Raw genomic sequence first — 19,076 nt, forward strand, 5'->3', positions numbered from 1 at the left:
AAATTGCTTGACGCACAGTTGGAATTAAATGTAGCGCTTGTTTCCCCAGTCTGTCTCTGGAATCCTGTGGCTGCTCTTGAGACTGGGAGGATGCGGGGGATGGGGAGGGAAAGGAGACACACTCATCTTAGGCCAGCGATTGAAGCTCCAGACAGGTAAATGCCTGGATGCAGGTAACTGTTTTCCAGAACGGCAAAATTCTGGAGGTGCCGGACAAAGTGAATTGAGGGTGCAAGGACCGCTCCTGAACTACAGCTCCCGGGATGCTCAGCAAAAGGGAGCACCCCGCCCCGCCCTGCCCCGCCCAGCCCGACTAGGCGGACGCCGCCCACCCAGCGGAACCCAGCAGGGAACACTGGTTACAAGTGCTGCGGCTGGGGAATAGCGGACTTTCTCTCAGGGAGCCAGGCGGAAGCGAGTGCTCCCGCTCCAGCTTCTTTGGGTAGCCAGAGCAGAAGGTAAGTGGTAAAGAGTGGGATGGGAGGTGGAGAGGAAGTAAGCAGAGTGGGGAGAGAGAGCTGAAGCCTAGAGCTATAAGGAGCCGCCGGTGCATGCACCCCCATTCCCCGCCCTAGGTGCCCGCAGGACCTCAGCGGATGCAGCCAGACTGCAGGTGCCTTGATGGGCCAAGAGTTCTCCAGGAGAACTGATTGATCCCACAGCCTGTTGGGGTCTCCCCTGTCGGGTGCTAGCAGCGGGTCCTGTAAACCGAGCGCTCTCAGCCTGCATCCCGCATCCCACACCCCTAGGTGGTCTCCTGCAGACTATCTTTCTTGTCTCTGTCAGTCTTGTCCATATTTTACTGCCTTTATTTGAGAAGCAGCGGATAGGGAAAAAGCTGCCTCCTGCTCTGGAGGTGCAATCTCATTAAGTGGGCTTTTAAACAGATCGGGGAGGGGGTAGGGAAAGGGAGGAAGAGACCTTTAGCTGGTCCCGTGGGATTATCCATCATCCACTGGTGCTAGAAACCTGGGAATACAGATCTGCAAATCCACTATACGGTTAGTCAGTGTCTCTCTCTCAGAGAGAGAGAGAGAGAGAGAGAGAGAGAGAGAGAGAGAGAGAGAGAGAGAGAGAGAGAGAGAGGATATGAATGAATGTCTCCCTGCTTTGTTATAAATTGGAAGTCTAGTTAGAGACCCTGCCTATTTTATCTAAAGGAGTCTAATGTGATTAGTTAATTATGCCAAAGGTTAATCAGAGCGACTCATGCCTGAGGGATCCATCTGTGAGGGTTTCTTTTCGGGAATTGATGAAAGTGGTCCCCATCGCTCGCTTCCCTCATTGAAGCATCCTTCAGCAGGGGCTTGTCCACTTGCTGATAGAAAACTGACTCCGTTATGGTTTTCTTGCACTTAGCACTGCGGGTTTGTTTTGTTTTGGTTTTTGTTGTTGTTTCACTTTTTGTATGTTCCGTGCACAGGAGGGTAGGGACTTGAAGTACAGTAGAAAACATGTCGATTTTCTTTTCTGCTCTGTGAGTTGCCTGACTCCCTTTGGTGAGGCTTGCTTGTGTACCTCTGTGACAGGGGATTTTGACTGGTAATCCTCCAGCCATGGGTTAAAGTTAATCACCACTCTGGATTGAAATAAAAACAAAGGGAATCCTTGACTAAGCCCACTATATTTATTAAGAATGGAGAGTGGGTTTTTATTCCCCAGGAAGCTAGCAGAGGCAAGAAAAGATGGGCAGATGGCTTTCTGTTCCACAGAGCTCCATCCTATCGAGGCTCTCGGTGCAGTGGAGAAGAGGGAGTGCCATGGACACAGAGCCTCAACTGTAGCTTTGGAAACTGTTTCTCCCTTCTTTGCCTCTATTCAGTGCTATGTGTTTATCGTTTCTTTTTCTCCCCTCTCAACTTACTTGTACCCTGAGTATGTAAACACTTCGGGGGGGGGGCGCTTTCTTGTGCTTGTATGTTAGTTAGCAAACTGTAGGGAGGAGATTTAACTCAGACCCACTGAGATTTTTGCAAGCGAGAGCAGCAGGCGCTCATGGGAAACGGGTAGTATGTATGTGTGAAGTGGACTGGCTCGCTGAGTTTTTGCAGAGACCACAGTGAAGTGTGTAAGCTGCCCCTGTTGAACAGGGAGCGGACTAAGCCAAGAAGTGCATATGGCTATATTAACACGGGGCCCCAGGGCTGTGTGTAGTGGTCACTAGATACCTGCATAGGGGAATCACTAGTCCTGATGCCTCTTTGGTCACTGGCTGATTAAGTCATCCTTTCCATTCACTTCCTAGCTGCCAAGTCAAGATGCTGACTCAGCAGCACCCAGCTGATAGGAGCATGCGTTCATTAAAGCTAATCTGTATTAGAATCTGTTTCCGGACTGGAGTATAAACATGTAGTCTAATTGAATCGTTTAGAAGTCTGTGATTGCTGGAGGCCTCCAGAAATCCGGCAGTCTGCTAAAGAGGGCCCTGCCTTTCTCATTTGTATCTCGACAGGAAACTTGACATCTCCTCTGAGGGATTCTGTCACGGGAAAGTGTGAGTCCCTGGATAAATTTGGCTTGGTGACGGCAGTGTGCTCTCCCCCAGGGATACTGCCACTTCCTCTTTGTTCCTTCTCCACCCAGACCTGAGTTTCTCCCTGCTAACCCTGTGAAAAACCAGAAGATTTTTCCTTTTCATGCTCTTCAGCCACCAGGTTCCCTGTCTCATGTGCCTCCCTCTCATGAGGAACTGAGGCTAAGGTGTCCTTAACCAGCCATGGCTGTAAAGGAAACAGGGACCAGAGGAGCGGGCTTCTCTCTAGTACAGGCTTAGATTCTGCTGGGTTCTTATCTGCGTTGCCACTGGCAGAATTTCTGGAAATTGCTGCTGCAGGAATTCTAACCAGCTCCCATGGAGCTCCTCTCTCTGACTAAGAGGAACAGCCCAGAGGACTTGTGCAATACTCTGGACTGGACTTCAGGAGGGACTCTTGGTGACCAGGTAGAGGGGACAGCCATCAGAGCTGCTCTTCACTCACAGGAAAACTGTATACCCACACCAAGAGCAGCTGAAGTGGAAGTGTCTAGACTTAGCCCTTCTCTGGCATCCCCAACCTCCTTGCTCCAAGACAATGCTACTCAGCCAAGGTTTTTCCCACAAGGACCTCCTGACTCAGGGAACAACCAAGTGATGGCAGATCGTAAAGTCTGCGATTGTTGCAGCCAGGAATTAGAAACTTCTTTTACTTATGTGGATGAGAATGTCAACTTAGAGCAGAGAAGTCAGAGGTCCCCGTCAGCCAAAGGTGGCAATCACCCTGGAGATCTTGGCTGGGGAAACGCTAACGAATGGTCCCAGGAGGCTGCCATTTCTTTGATCTCCGAAGATGAAGATGACGCAAGTTCGGAAGCCACATCTTCAGGGAAGTCCGTAGACTATGGCTTCATCAGTGCCATCTTGTTCTTGGTCACCGGTATCTTGCTGGTGATCATTTCTTATATCGTCCCTCGGGAGGTGACAGTGGATCCCAACACGGTGGCCGCCAGGGAGATGGAGCGCCTAGAAAAGGAGAGTGCGAGGCTAGGCGCACACCTGGACCGCTGCGTGATCGCGGGACTCTGCCTGCTCACGCTCGGGGGAGTCGTCCTCTCCTGTTTGCTCATGATGTCCATGTGGAAGGGGGAGCTCTATCGTAGAAACAGATTTGCCTCTTCCAAAGAGTCCGCCAAGCTTTATGGTTCTTTCAACTTCAGGGTGAAAGCCAGCGCTAATGAGAACACCCTGGAGCTGTCCTTGGTGGAGGAAGACAACCTTGCTGTCCAGAGTTAACCCTGAACTTAGTGAGAGACAACTGTGCATTCTATGTGAAAAATAATAATAATAATAATAGTAAGTCGACAGTGTCCTTGGTTTGTTTGGCGAGAAAAGTTTTCTTTGGTTGTTGTTGTTTTTTCCACCTCCCCCAAACCAGCCAGTGTTTTGTTTCCGTGAATCTTTTATTAAGAAAGGCTGTGTACAATGTCAAAGAAACCATGGCCATCTCTGTCTGACTCAAAACCGAAAACTAATTCAGCTGGAATGACCATGAATTTCCACTTCTGCAGAGAAATACTTCCACTGACCTAATATACAAGTGTTTTCTTTTACATAAACATGGACATTATTATTGGGTACTAGAAGGGCTCCTGCACAATGGGATCACATGGCAATCTTTTCTGTGAAACACAAGCACTACTTAAACAGGAAGGCTTACATTTAATTCCCAAGGTGCTTTTCTATTTATTTTGCTAAATTTGTATTCCTGTAATTTGGTTAAACACAAAGTGTAGACTTTGGGAGTGTGAGTGTTTTGAAACTTGAGGATAATGATTCATTTTTAAAAGCTATAAAATGCTATATTTTAAATTATTACTATATTTAGAAATGTCAACCTATGTCATTAATATGCACCTTCTCATAAAGGAAATTGTATAAATCGTCTTCAGACATACAGGAAGTTAACTGTTAGCATAAGGTGTTTTCCTTAAGCCTTTGTTCCCATGAATGAAGTAGAATACTTGCTGATACCTAGTTTGTATCCTTGTGGATTTACCTTCAGCCTGATGACCTGTGCCCTTGAAAGCTTTACCAGTTCTCATAAACGTATGGTAAAGGATTAGACTTTAAAAATGTATCTCCTGGCAGTCAGACATCCAGCCGGGCCTGAGTCATGAGTAGGCCTGGCAGTCTCCCCAGGTGACATTTGGTGGTGGTGGTTTGGAGAGCGCCTTCAGGATAATTGCAGCTAGACTCCTGGGAACGATGCCTAGCACAAGTCATTACTTAAAGAGTCCTTAAGCCTATAGCCAAAATCTTACACTGGAAAGAGAAAAATCAAACCCATTAATTTAGTGGGAGTTATGCTCGTTGCTATTCCTGATTCCCCCTAACAAGGTCTAGACATCATCCTGAAGACCTTCTACTTCATTCCCTTAAGGACCACTTTCTTCTCTCCTCAAGTGAAAATGTTTAGTGTATGGCAGGTACTGTGAGCAAGGTGGTCAGGAAAGGGATGGGAAATACAGCCTAGGAAAGATCTGGAATTGCACTGAGGTTCTTTGATGTGGCCCTGCCCTTCTGCTTAGGTGTTTTATTAGTTTATTACAAAGACAAGTGAGTTTACTTTTAAAGAGGACCGGAGCCAGAGACACGTGTGAGTGATGGGAGGAGCTAGTGAGAAAGGGATTTTGTTGGAGATTCTTAAGTTCAGTGAAGTCTAATGGAGATGCCTGTGTTGTTATTGAGGACTGTGGGTGAGCTGTATGAGTTTGCGCATCTGTGTGAATGAGCTCCGGTGGATACCAGAACCATTGTTGAGTTAGCTTTGTTAAAAGTTAAAGGAAAACAGTAATGGAGGATGAGGTAGGGATGGCAAGCATTGCCCCAGAATACTTAGGCAGAAGTAAGGAGAGTGTGGGAACTATGGATAATAGCCCCACAGCCACACCTTGTAAAATTAAGCCCTTGGTCATGAGGTGCTGGCTTACTAAGCCACAAAGTACTAGAAGGAACATACATTTTGTTTGCTGTAGCCAGTCCTTTGTGCTTTGTTTTTCAGTGGCTCTCGGGTCATCTGTGCCGAAGGCACATCCCAGAGGCATAAACCTTACCTTCTCGGGGCTTATTCCTCTTAGATTGCTAATCAGCTTGAGGGACCACTTTGGAGACGTTGAAGTAAAAAGGGAATCGTCTACTTCCGTGCGTGAGTAGGTCTGATCTGGGTTCAAACAGCAAGCACAAAACTTGTAAAAATAATATTTAAACCAATTTAAAACCAGGCCTGATGAGTCATGCCTTGATTCTAACACTTGAAGAAGATCAATGCAAGGTCAAGGCCAGCTTGGACTACAGAGTGGGTTCCAAGGCAATCTGGGATATAAAGTGAGACTGTCTCAAAAAATACAATAACCTCTTCGTGTTTATTTATATGAGACCTCCGAGTTTTGTTTTGATCTATTTGTAAACCATAATGAATTAGTTGCGTAGCAAATTAAACAGAACTAATCTGTGGTCCAATTTTCAGTTCTTGATGAGCTTGAAAGCAAGCAAGAAGGCTGTCTTTTCGGTCCCAGAAAACGGATGATAACAGAAGCAAAAAGTCAGAGTTCTTTAATAGAAGACAAGTTATTGAACTCACTATGCTGCTAAATCATATAGATAGACTGTAAAGTCACCTCTTTTTAAAATACCATTTCGGAAAAGAAGATTTTAAATTGAAAGTAAGCAAATGCTTATTTCCACATTATCTAAAACTGCTCCAACAGTTTTAGAATGAGCATGATACTCAAGGTTCTTCTGATGGGAGCGAAGGCCATTACACCCAAAGGGACCAATTGAGAAATTCACCTAGATGCTTTCTTTAGGCTGTGCTGATGTAAATCTAATAATTACCTTAATCTGCTTTCCTCCAGGCACTCTATTTGTGTTGCCCTCACCCATTCTGTTAGTGCTTTTCTGTGAGCTGATTTCCTGAATTTAAAATGAAACTAAGGATTATGGATATGACTCAGGGGTACAGTGTTTATTTAGCATGTGTGAGACCCTTAGCAGAGCCCTCAGCACTATAAAAAAAAAAACAATAAAGATAAAGGTAAAACAGGCAAAGAAAAATTGTGGACTTTCTGCACTGTTGATTTCAATACAATATAAGTGGTTTGGGTACTAGAATTGCTTTGGCCTGACCATGTGCGAAATCAGACATCGAGCAGGCTGACAGACGCTGCTGATCTTGGATCTTCCTTGGGCTTTGTGGATTATCTCTTCCACATGATGCCAGTTTTTATCTGTACAAGCTTCACACGAATAACAGGCAGTGTAGCTTCCTAATATTTCTGATAAACTGTTTCCTTTGGGGGCATTGGAAACTGCTGTAGAACTGGTGTAGCTCTCTTTGCAATGACGTTTCTTTGCCAGCCATTTGCAGCTCCTGATGTGACCCCACAATATGAGGCACTGACCTTACATGTGAAGCAGTTTTCTATCCCAGTGTCTTCCTAGGTATCTGATCTGTGATTTCGAAGAATAGAAGGCTGCTGAGAACCATCAACTTCTCTCTGGCCAGAGTGTTTTCACCCATGCGACTACTGGGACCCTTAATTCTGTAAAACCCAGCTACGTACCTTGATATCAAAATGTGGAAGCCCATCATCCCCTTTTGAAAAATCTGTTTTGAGGCCTAATTTGATCCCAGCTAGCACAAGTCTTTCAAGACACAATCATAAACAAAGTGCCATACCACAGTATTTGCACTGCCCTTTCCTTTGTCTCTAGGGTGAAGGCAGGTGAATGGAAGTGCACTGTGATAATTTTGTATCAAGAATTAGTTATCTGAGCACACACACACACACACACACACACACACACACACACACCCACATGTTTTAAGTATTTTTAAATATCTTTTCAATAAGAAAGCATCCTAACAATTCCAAAATGCACATTCTGGTCTTCCTCTCTCAATATGAAACTCTTGTCTGGATTAATGGTCAGAGCCAACGAGAAGACCTCTATGTATCTGCTAGAAGAATTTTCCAGCTGAAAATCTGATTCTATTGCAGCAGCTCAAGCTGCCACAAAGGGGTGGCCTGACAGAAGAAATTCACAACGCTTGTGCCCTTGGCAGCAGGGTACACTATCTTTCTCTAGGTCTAAGTGCACCAAAGAATAAAATGCATCCTTATGGTTTTCTAGAATTGCTTTAGCTTTGTTAAAACCAGGCTAAATAGTCGTCATGACGTGGAGAATTAAAATGAAGCCTCAGTGGGCTTTCCCCAGCACTCAGAAACTCGTAAAACAGGTAAATAATAATGTTGACTTTCAGACTCTTTGAAAATATACCATTTTATGGTCCACACAACAATTCTATAAAATCTCCCTTTTAGCTTTTATGGGCATTCACCTTTGGAATTAATTTGCCTGACTGACATCAACACTGTCAAACGGAAGGTGCTCGTGCAAACGCACAGACTTGCTTTCAAAAATCCATGACGTAACTTAAAAGCATAATCTTGGCTTCTGTTAGTTAAGTATGCAGGTTGCTGTGTGGAAGCCTGTATATATGTTAGGGTATGTTTTATAGGTACAGAACTTTAATATTCCTAAGCTATTCGTAGCTAGTCTTTTTATTGGAATATGGCATGTTTTAATGTTGATTTTGTGAACAAGAAGTCTTTCATGGGTATCTAATAAAGAATTTGGGATCAACATCAGAATGAGATGCTATAAATTCATAAGCCTGTTTGTTTGTTCAGAGTCCCACACATGCTTTTTTGGTTTATTTTTTAACCTTTCAATTACAAGTTCATAAATGTGTGTAATATTTATAAATTATTTTAATTTACTGTTCTCTTACCTAGAAATGTGGACAACACTCTCTTTGGCTCTAAAGTTTAGTGACTCCCCTGTGGTTTGGAAACAGCTAGTCTTACTTCTCCTTGCTGTCTGATTGTTTCTCACATAGACTGTAAACAAATTTGAGTATGAAGGCAAAGATGAATCCTTCCTTAGCAGTGTATTTCTCTGTGATTCTTTCCTGGCTTTTTATCCTACTTTTCTTGCCAACTCAAAGTGATGTTGAATGTGTATTTTTTGATATAAAGGTGGTCTTGGAAGATGATGGGCTTTTTCCTCACGGCATTGGCGCCTCACATCTTAGTAGTGTGTCCTATAATTTTGAAATAAAAATATTTATTGAGATGGCTTACTGTGTTCAGCTTTTATTGAAGTCTAATATAATACACATTTGGTCTTTTAAACTTATTTTTAAAATTAATCTTATATAAGAAAAACTAAAAGTCAAGTGTAACGTTCTTCTCGCTATCCTATCACTAAACTATGCCTCACTATTTTTGCTTTGTATGCATGAAATAGTGAAAGCTATTTTGTGTGTGTGTGTGTGTGTGTGTGTGTGTGTGTGTGTGTGTGTGTGTGCTATTTAGAGTTCTCTAAATTACCTGGTATTGAACTCAGAGTATGAATTGCATGATGTTTTTAAGAACCTTTCAAGAACACTCACCTGAAAATCCAAGGTTTTATACCTCAGCCAGCATGGCTTACTGCCTTTACCAGAGTAGGAAATCTAGGTAGGGGTGGCGAGAAAGGCAATGAAGAAAGGGCAGACATACAGACACATGTACTGGGTTCAAGTGGGCTACCTGCACTTTGATGGAATGGTACCAACTACCAAAACAACCCAGGACCTCACCATGCTTGTTACGTCCAGAGCAAAGAAAGGAGTTAGCCAGTCTCTCCAGGAGAACCCTGTAAGTGAGTGGTCTCCAGCTGTAAACATCCAGGAGGAGGAAGCTTCAGTTGCTGCTCTATGCACACAGTGATTATTCATTTGTAAACACTAGTACTTGAACCTATAACTTTGCTCAAAAAGTAAATTTTAGTACTTGGACCAAGGTTTTGCCTTCCTGATCTTGACTGGAGAGAGGCTTTACCAGTTTCCCATGCATCCAGTCCTTGATCTATGACATGCGGTGCCCATGTCAAAATATGCAATCATTTAAGATGTCTTTCACTCCCTATTCATTCTCTCAAGGCTTTCTCATATCCTCATAGCAGGAAATATTCAACTACATTATATTTCTTCTCTTAATCTTTTCAATTGAATTTTGATATCCATTTTCTTTATATTCCTTATTATGTATAAGTGTTGTCAAGGTCAGTTGATTCTAAAAAGAGAATTGGAATTAAGTGTGTGTATATACAAATATATATGTATATATGTATCAAGATTCTTGCTTATCATTACAAAGAAAGATTTAGTTATTGCCACATTTGTATTTATAAAATGTTGTTTGTTTTGTTAACTAACTGTCATCATTCAGGATGTGTTAAGACAGATAAATCTCATCGTCTTCTTACAATATGGTCCTTGCAGGTCACATACAGGACAGTCTCAAGGGCTTGGTATGATGTTGCCCCTCTTTATAGATGTTGTTGTTATCAAAACCAGAGAGTAAAGGAGATTTTCAAGGTAGCAAACAGGTACTCCATCCACATACAACTTTGAAGTCTCAGCTAGATATAGGGCCCTGTGCCAGCCAATAAACATGATGTTAAATGATTTCACAAAAGTATATAATTCTAAGAAGTTAAAGAAATTCTAAAAAGTAGAAAATGATGATTTAGAACTTTTTTCACTGACAAACTGATTTTTATTCAAAGTTAGAAGAACTGTTATCTAAGAAAGAAAATCTGTTTATGATATTTTACTTTATAGTTATCATTATTAAAATGGTTCTAATAAACCTACATAGGCAGTTTTCCTTTAGTGCTCTTATGTAGTCTTTAGGGTGGAATCCTGGGAGAAGTAGCCATGTCTGAATGATTATTTTGCATTCACGTAGTGTATTGGCACTGTCTCACCAGCACATAATGCAATAAGTGTCAGAACCAAGAAGAAGACACAAGTCTTGAAGCTTGAATGACAGTTCTGGTCTTCCCTTGTCTAGTTGTCTGAGCCATAGTTTCATTGTCTATATAACATGGTGACATTTGCCTTCTGGGATGTTGACGAAACTCAAATTTTTCTCTATGATAGACTGTTTTTCTTCTCCCTGTCCCTTCTCCCCATCTTTCTGTTTGCTCCATAATTCTTTTATCCTGTTCTTTTTTACTCTCCTCCTTTCTCCCCACCTTTCTCCCGTGATCACAATCATCGTTATCATTGTCCATACAAGGGTATTCATCAAGTATGATGCTAGAATTACTCAAGTGCCTCATGCTTTCATGTTAGAAACATTCCTATAACACCTTTTTTTTTTTTGCATGAAAAAAAGAATGTAGACATTGTCTCTTGCTTAATTTCAGAGTATCATGTGTGGAACAATTTATATTCACGTTCTCCAGATCTTGAGCAGCTAGAGCTCTATCTGTCTGTTCTGTGGCAGGAAATTCAGTTATTGACTGAATAGAAGAATTTTACCATAAAGAAATTGTAAAACAAATCCTTTTGTTTGGTTGAAAGACCCCATTCCCCTTCCCTTCTCCTTCTCCTCTTCCCCTTCTTTTGTCTACATTTGCATCATTGAAACCTAAAAGATTATGTCATGTGATCACTCTGGCAAAACCCTTTTATTCACTTAGCCAGACTCAGAGTGCAATGTGCTTCAATTTATCTTTGACTTTTATTTTACCTTGCCAAACTATCAAAAATTGCTTTGGAATACAAATGATATTAAGAAAAATTGCAACTCCAGGACAGCCAAGGATACATAGAGAAACGCTGTCTCAACAACAAAAGCAACAAAATGTGTATGTATGTATGTATATATATATATATATATATATATATATATATATATTAAAAATGAATGAATGAATGACGAAGAAAGAAAAAGAAAAATTGCTACAAATTGATCTCATTATCTCCTGGATAATTAATAAAGTATTTAGCAGTACCTTCTACTGCTAAGTGGATTCACGGCAAGGAAACCAGGGCAGCGGAGCAAGAAGAAAGCAGAGCCTGCACCTGCCTTCAATAATATCTTCTACAAATGATGAGTTCAAAAGGGAATTTCCTGGTAGCAGATGGAATGAAAGGGACTGGGGCGATGAGTGCTAGATTCTAAATAGTGAGACACGAGGCTTCAAGACTGAGGTTAAAACTCCATCAATATGGAGACCGTATGTTATAGATCACTTTAGAGACAGAGCTGCTGAGTATAATTTCAAAAGAGAATCACTAAGCTGAGGAAGGGAAGCTCTTGAGTCAGGAGGATAATTCAGGTCTGGAGAAAAGAAAATTTGATTATGAGCATTGGCCCAGAGAACTGACAGAAAAAAAAAAGTGGTGGAAACATGGATATTAAGAAACTTGACTGTCAAACCATGGCCTTCTGCCCATTTGAACTTCAGAAAACAACTGTTAACCAGTATTGTGCTAGTAGGAAACACGCTGGGAAATGCATCTGGCCTTCAAGCAAAGCTGCTCCTAAATACCCATTTAGATGTGGTTCTGGAGAATTGAAGACAACAGACTTCCTGAGGCTCCGAGAAGATCAGTAGGCAGCCAAGTGCATTCCAGAAAGCAGAAAAGGTCCAGATAAAAGAATTTACCCACGCCCCACTTAGAAGAGCTGCAAAATTCCTGCCTGGCAAATCTCAGCACTTTCGCTGACCAGTAGCTAGGTGAAGAGGGTTTCTTGTGGTTGCCACGCCCCTGTTCCATCCTCCTGTACTTTCTATGCAGCATAACTTATCTCATTTGTTTACAGTTTGTCCGATCACATGACAAGCCATCTCAACCCTATGAAGAAGATTGTGTATTTGGGGGTGGGGGTGATATTAGCTTGGGACTTGTAAGGAGTATGCAGATTGGACTTTAACTTGGATATTTGGTCAGTGCAAAATGTAGAAAAGACACATCTTCCTTTCTTTTTACAGAGTTGTTGCAAGAGAACTTCTGTAAAAACTAGGACTGTATTTCCCAGCTTTCTTTGCACTTAAATGGGTCCAAATGACTATCTATGAACAATGATGTATGCCAGTTCCTTGCTAATGTGGTCATAAACCAGCCTGTCCCTGCTCACATTTCTCCCCAGTAAGCTCACTGCCTGTGCTCTATGAGACTCTGCTGAAGACAGGACTCCTCTAAGGCTTTGGGTAGGGAGATGTTTAGTCCATATTCACTCAAGAGAATCTGTCCTCACATAGCTCCCATGTCCACTCTAATTCAATAGCTAGCAGGAAGACAAGGAAGGCTTGGAGAATTTTATGGGACCTGTCTGCATTCAGTAGGTCAGCTGTCAATATTGCCACAATGAATTGCAAGGGATGCTGGGTGTGTCCAACATTGTGTCCATGAAAGGAGATATGGGTGCAGTTGACGGCTAGTCTATGACACATGTATGGCCTGCCTACAGGTAATTTCTTATTCAGTATTTATATGCCTAATGATTCTTCATTTTTGCTTGTCTTTCTAGGTCACTAAAAACATTTGGCCTTTTTCTTGTTTCAAGTGGATTAGATTAGGTAATGCATGTTGAAATCTGAATTTGTAGCATGTTCAGTGTAACAGTTTGTATGTGGTTATGTAACAAGTTATTCCAAAAACTAGTAGCTTAAAAAATAACCAAGCTTTTACGCCATAGGTTTTCTATTGCTTATGCATTTGGGACCAGGTGGATTCTGTGGTTCTGGCTCAGAGTGACTCATCAAGCTTCAGCCTTTTCTCTCTTCTCTCTGTGTGTCTGATAAGTATGTGCATGTTTATGTGTGTGTGCATGAGTGACTGTTGGGACATGTGTGCCATGATATGTGTGTGGACCTTAGAGGTTGATTCTTGCCTTTCACTTTGTTTTAGACAGGTCCTCGTTTAGCTGTGTTGAAATAGGAGCAGAGGGCTACGTTCCGGCACCTGGCCGCCCGCACTACTAGCTTTACCCGAAATAATTACATGGAAACTGTATTCTTTTAAATACCGCTTGGCCCATTTCTATCCAGCCTCTTCTAGGCTAGCTCTCGCACCTGGACTAGCCCATTTCTAATAATCTGCTGTAGCCCACGAGCTGGCTTACCAGGAATGATCTTAACCTGCGTCTGCCTGGAGTGGGAGAGTCATGGCGACTCCTTGACTCAGCTTCTTTCTCCCAGTATTCTGTTCTGTTTACTCCTCCCACCTATGTTTTAACCTATGAGGGCAAAGCAGTTTCTTTATTGCTTAACCAATGAAATCAACAGATTGATATATGACACTCCCACATCATAGCTGCCTAAATTTTACAGGTGTTCTGGGTTTTGAACTCAAGTTCTCATGCTTGCTGGCAAGCATTACTGATCCACTCAACTTCCAACGCAGTTGGTGTACTTACATGGGTGACAAGTCAGTGCCTGGGACCTCAGCCAGATCCCTTGCTACAGTGACTTCACGTACATGACTTCTTGCTTTTATGGCATGGTTACTGGGTTTCTCTAAGACTATGATCTAAGATGGAAAGAAGGAAACTATAAAGATTAATTTTTGTGGCCTGGTTTAAAATAAGGAACTGATCTATGATGTTCCAGTCATTAAAGGTGGTGCTATATCTATCCCATAGTTCTGAAGACAGGAATATGATGCCACATTTTGAAAGGAGGAATAGCATAAAAGATTTGTAAGTTTGTTAAAAAAAAAATTACACCCAATATTATGACCTTTTTACTAAATCCTTTTATCCTTTTTGTTATTAATATATTACTTTCCACTTAACTCTTACTTTAATATTTCTATTTTAATTCCTATTTTTAGGAAAGATAATTGTATCTTATTTCATATACAGTAACAACATATTACATTTGATCTTATAAAAAGTCAGGACTGACTATGGACCTTTCAGACAAAATCAGGCTGTCATGTCGAAATGGAAAGGGTCCGAATCCAGAGAGTGGGCTAGAACAAAGTTCATTAACTGCCCTCAAATAAAGAGCTGTTCACTCCATTTCAAAATATAAGATATAGATATCATGAAATAGGAGCTCTGGCTCTAATCCCTTTCCTTTTTCGTCAAAAATCTGACCACTACTCAATCAAAACTTCCATATTATAGCTGTTGGGTATGTGAGCAATCATTCATACAGCTAATTAAAATAATGTATGAAGTTTAGAGAATTGACACTTCACAATAAGAATCAGTACTAGTGACAAACTATGGGTGCCAAGATTACTCATTCAATCCCCAGAACAATGACATGAGCATGCTCTTTAGGCAGACCTCATGTGAAAAGCCATGTTCTTTGTGCTTCCAATGGGCTACGGTTTGCATGGATAGTGCTGCTGATACCCGAACTGCCTGCCATCGCTGTGCCAAGCCCTCCCACTGAGAACACACAGCATCGGGCTCCCCTTTCTTCGGATGACCCAACTTTCAGTTTGTGCTCTACAGTTTACCCAGTTTACATACAGTTTAATCTGCTGTATGTTGACCACTAATCATTTCATGCTGTATTTTTTCCTTTTATTATTTAAATTTTCATACTCTGTATGTAATCTCGTTTTCCCTTCACTCAACTCCTCCCATACCCTCCGAACTTTAGCCGTTTCTGTTCTGAGTAGATTTAAACTCTGGGAGGGTAAGGCCATGCAGTGCTAATGAGCCCTTTATCCTGATTTTCAGTATGAGAAATAACCCAAAAGAAGAAAAATCTTAGATCAGGTTTGAAAATATGGCCCAAAGAACAGTGCAAAAAGAGTTGTAAATTCTTGGCAAGCCACAGGCTAAGCTGTGACTCTATAACAACATGAAGTAGTTATGATAATTATTCTATAGAAATATTCACTTGAATATGAAATGAAAATATAAAAAATATTAAACTAATTCAGATTTCAACAACAAATTTGGAACATTTTAAGTGTTAACTAGCTTATAATAGAAAATATATAGGACTAATTTTAAATGTAGCTCCAAAAAAGTTTCAGCTAAAATATTAAACTAATAAACATTTCACTATCATAGTTAGAAAATGTGTTACTGTGAACATTGTTCTTATAACACTTCATAGGAGTATTAATGAATTTTATTCTGGAACAGAGTATATGTTTGAAACCCTTGAAAGATCCCTTCTCTGAAGCATCCTCACTTCAAAAGGAGAAACTGGAAACACTAACTACTGAACCATAGGGAGACTGCTGAACTCACACAACGGATACTGTGCAATTGTCAAGCAATTTTAAAGATTTTTTTCAGGTTATGAAGATGTTCATAAAATAAAATTAAGTAATCAAATCAGTGATATTGGGTTTTTCCTTAGACAGCATCCTTCCAATTACAAGCTACATATGATTGATGCATGCAGAAGACAATGACAGATACACGATGGAATGGATCAAGAGTGAGGTTTTTTGATTGTTGTTTTTTTTCCTTTTGCTCTATGTTTTAATTTCTTTTTGTTCTTTTTGTTTTAAATTACAGTTTAAACTGTAATTTAAATTTTCAACAAATATTTATGGAACTCTCAAAGCATGCCACTTTGAACTAAATAAATTTATAAATACAAGCGCATGTTTTACTTAGCTCTCATAAAAAGCCCGCGAGATAAAGCACTATTGTCTCCTCGATTGTGCTGGTGATGAGGCTGAACCAGAGCAGGATTTAAATGTGTCCCAAAGGTTCCACAGCTAGGAAGTCCTACAAACACTAACCCATGCACTACATAAACTACAGTGTGCTTAGCAAAGGTGTTTGAAATTGGGAAGGAAAATAATGTACGGAAAGAAGATGAATTATGAATTCATCATTTTACTTCTATGGGTTATTGAAAGGATTTTATAAAATGAAGATTCAGTTGTCCATTAAGAAAACTATTCTGATGTCCAAGAATGCTGCAATTGTCAGAGTTACAAGAACGGACATGGAGAATCGATTGTGAGATTTTTTTTTTTCGGTGTTGCATAGTTCTGACTTCATGCCGAGGGAGGATGGAAGCTCTCAAAGTCTCTCCCTCTGCCAGTTCTGTGAGTCAGTGATTCATGAAATCATAAAGCAAGGTTATATGACCTAATTTGATCTCTAATCACATTTATATTCTTATCCTTAAATTAGTCATACAGAAGAGACTGTTTTCTATGAACTTGACCCTTAGTTTTGCCTGCAACGTAGAATAATGAAAACACACAATCTATGAGGAGAGTCCACTTCTCGCTAATTTTTCTTCCCAGACTTGAATAATCCAACTGAAGAAAATATAGCAAGAACGACATGTCAGCACATTGTCAGGTAAGTATAGGAACTACTCCATATAAATAGCTGCCATGAATAATTTAGCTGGGACTTGATGGCATTATCTGCCGTGAATGCTATTGCAGTTTTTTTTTCCTCTTCTGGGGCTTTTACAACTTCAGATTTTGTGTCCTAATATATGTCAGGGCTGAAGAAATAGCTGCTGAACAATCAAAGTGTTCTAATGTGACAAGACACCTATAATTATCCTGAGAAATTAGTAACATTTGTTGTCCTTTATCCGGTGATAGCAATAAAACAGGTTGGGAGAAAAAAATCGCAATTCTTTCCTCACTGTGCTATTAGACTTCCCTATTTTATAATAGTGGGTCACAAAAGATTTTTTTTCTTCACAGACTGACCATCCTCTTGATCTGCTCTGTGTTCTGGAAAACTCAAGACATTCATCTATAAGCCATTCAGAAGATGGAAATCTATCAGATAAAGTCTTAGTAAAAAATAAAAGTCAAATCAGGGGAAAACCGTATGTGAAGAGTTGACCTTACAAACTGTGAAAGAGCTACAGCGTGACGTGGCAAGGTTCCATGAACCATCTTTGTAGGAAGCTGCGATGCCAAGCTAAGAAAGGATGCGGGAAAGGAGTTAGGAATTAACACAGAAAGTACTATTTAGCTAACTTAGTCACTTACTCTTGTGTTAAAGCTGAAAGAAAACTTGTCAAACAAAATGGAGCTTGAAAAATACTTTTTAACTTATAAAATTTAATTTATATATCATGATGTTTAGAAATACATATACATGGGGGGGGTTAAGTCAAGCAATTTCACAGAAGTCTTTCATATAGGATCACTTCTTTGATAAGAATATTTAAAATCTACTTAACGATTTTCAAAAAGATAAATTAATGGATATAGTCACTATCTTTTGCAGCAATGTGTTTGAATTTATTTCTTATTGAAATGTGATTTTGTTCTTTAATCTGCATCTCTACTCCTCCGTACTCCACAGCCTCTATAAACCACCCGTCTACTTTCAAACCTAACTATTTAGCTGAAAATTTTCAACCATTTTCAGATCCTACACATTGAATACCTGGCTTGCTTTGCTTAATACAAACTCCTCCAGCTTCATGTTTTTTGTCAACTATAAGATTTCCTTTTCCTTTTCTCCCCTGAATAATATTCCATGGTGTGTGCCACCTTTACATTAATCAATCAATCAACGATGGACATACATATGCTCTGATAACCTCCTAGAACAATTCAGCAATGAACATGAACTGTAGATGCATGTTCCCTGTGTTGACTTCATTTCATTTTTCCCCAGTAGTGATCAGAGTCACATGATCACCCTACTTTTAAAATTTCTTGAGAAACCTTCCCACTTGTTTACAATAAATGTGTCAATAAACCTTGCAATCAACAAAGGTGAGGAGGCAAGAATGCTTTTGTCTCCATGTCCTTGTCAACAATAATCATTGTTCATCTTTTTTCTGACAGTCATTCTAAAAGTTATCAAAATTTCCCCAAACTCTTCATGTCAATGCTACTTAGATGCAACATGACTACTATGCATTTATTCTAGAAAGATGAAGAAAACATTTGTTTGAGTTTTGACCTATAGGGAGGGATCCTAGAAAAATGGGCTAAAAACACAGTTTACATTAATGCTCCCTCAGAGCACACGATTCTTCTGTTTAGCTGAAATAGAAAAAAAAAAAACAAACAAACAAACCTGAAGCCTCCTTTGTGGTCAGAGAAAGTGAGTGAGAAGTCAACCCACACTGAATATAAATAATGAGGACTCTCGAGGTTGGAATCAGGTAGCTGGGAGAAAAAAAAAAAGAAGGAAGGATAAAGATAGAAAAGCACTCATAGAGAAGACACAGGAATGTGGCTAGAGGATGAGAGATCAAATACAACTGTTGAGAAACTGTCCACTGAAGGAACTTGAAGACCAATGATGTTGCATATTTCATATTACTCTGGCCATCTTCCAACTGTCCTTTATGTCTTTAGCATCTTCGCATAACCTAGCCATGTCGTATAGAGAGCCTCATGGTACATGCAGACATTAATGAGAGAGCATAAAGCATTGCTCCTTTACTGGGAGCCACTTGTCAGAAATTTAATGATTTATCAATGACACGTATTTTGTAGGTAATGGAAAAAAACTATCGAGACTTTATTTTTAAAGTAAACAGCCTCACTAGGTTTAAGTTTTACAAACAGATCAGATTGCAAACGTGGAAAAGAGAAGTTGGGAAACAATAGGAAGAATCTGTGAAAATGAGCGTGAAGGAAACATTCAAACTCTGAACAAATGATATCGATAATTAACTTGAATGAAGGTGGAGTGTATTAAAAGCAGTTTCTTAGTGAATATGTCACTAACCAAGGTGCACAAAGCGTTACTCCTGGTGGGAGAGATAC

The 19,076-nt window shown here is 40.4% G+C and overlaps 1 protein-coding gene across 1 annotated transcript; it reads left to right on the forward strand.

Moving 5' to 3' along the window:
- The first annotated feature begins 270 nt into the window (after positions 1–270).
- Tmem74 (transmembrane protein 74) lies at positions 271–8,672 on the forward strand. Its single transcript, XM_026789481.1, has 2 exons — positions 271–458; positions 2,453–8,672. Exon 2 carries the CDS (start codon positions 2,852–2,854, stop codon positions 3,767–3,769), a length of 918 nt encoding a protein of 305 aa, XP_026645282.1. The 5' UTR covers positions 271–458; positions 2,453–2,851; the 3' UTR covers positions 3,770–8,672.
- The last annotated feature ends 10,404 nt before the right edge of the window (positions 8,673–19,076 follow it).

This window comes from Microtus ochrogaster, unplaced genomic scaffold (genome assembly GCF_000317375.1).
Source record: "Microtus ochrogaster isolate Prairie Vole_2 unplaced genomic scaffold, MicOch1.0 UNK19, whole genome shotgun sequence".
NCBI classification, from domain to species: domain Eukaryota; kingdom Metazoa; phylum Chordata; class Mammalia; order Rodentia; family Cricetidae; genus Microtus; species Microtus ochrogaster.

What these genes read in the sequence shown, in the direction of transcription:
- Tmem74 (XM_026789481.1), top strand. Translation starts at nt 2,852, where the DNA reads ATGGAGCTCCTCTCTCTGACTAAGAGGAACAGCCCAGAGGACTTGTGC.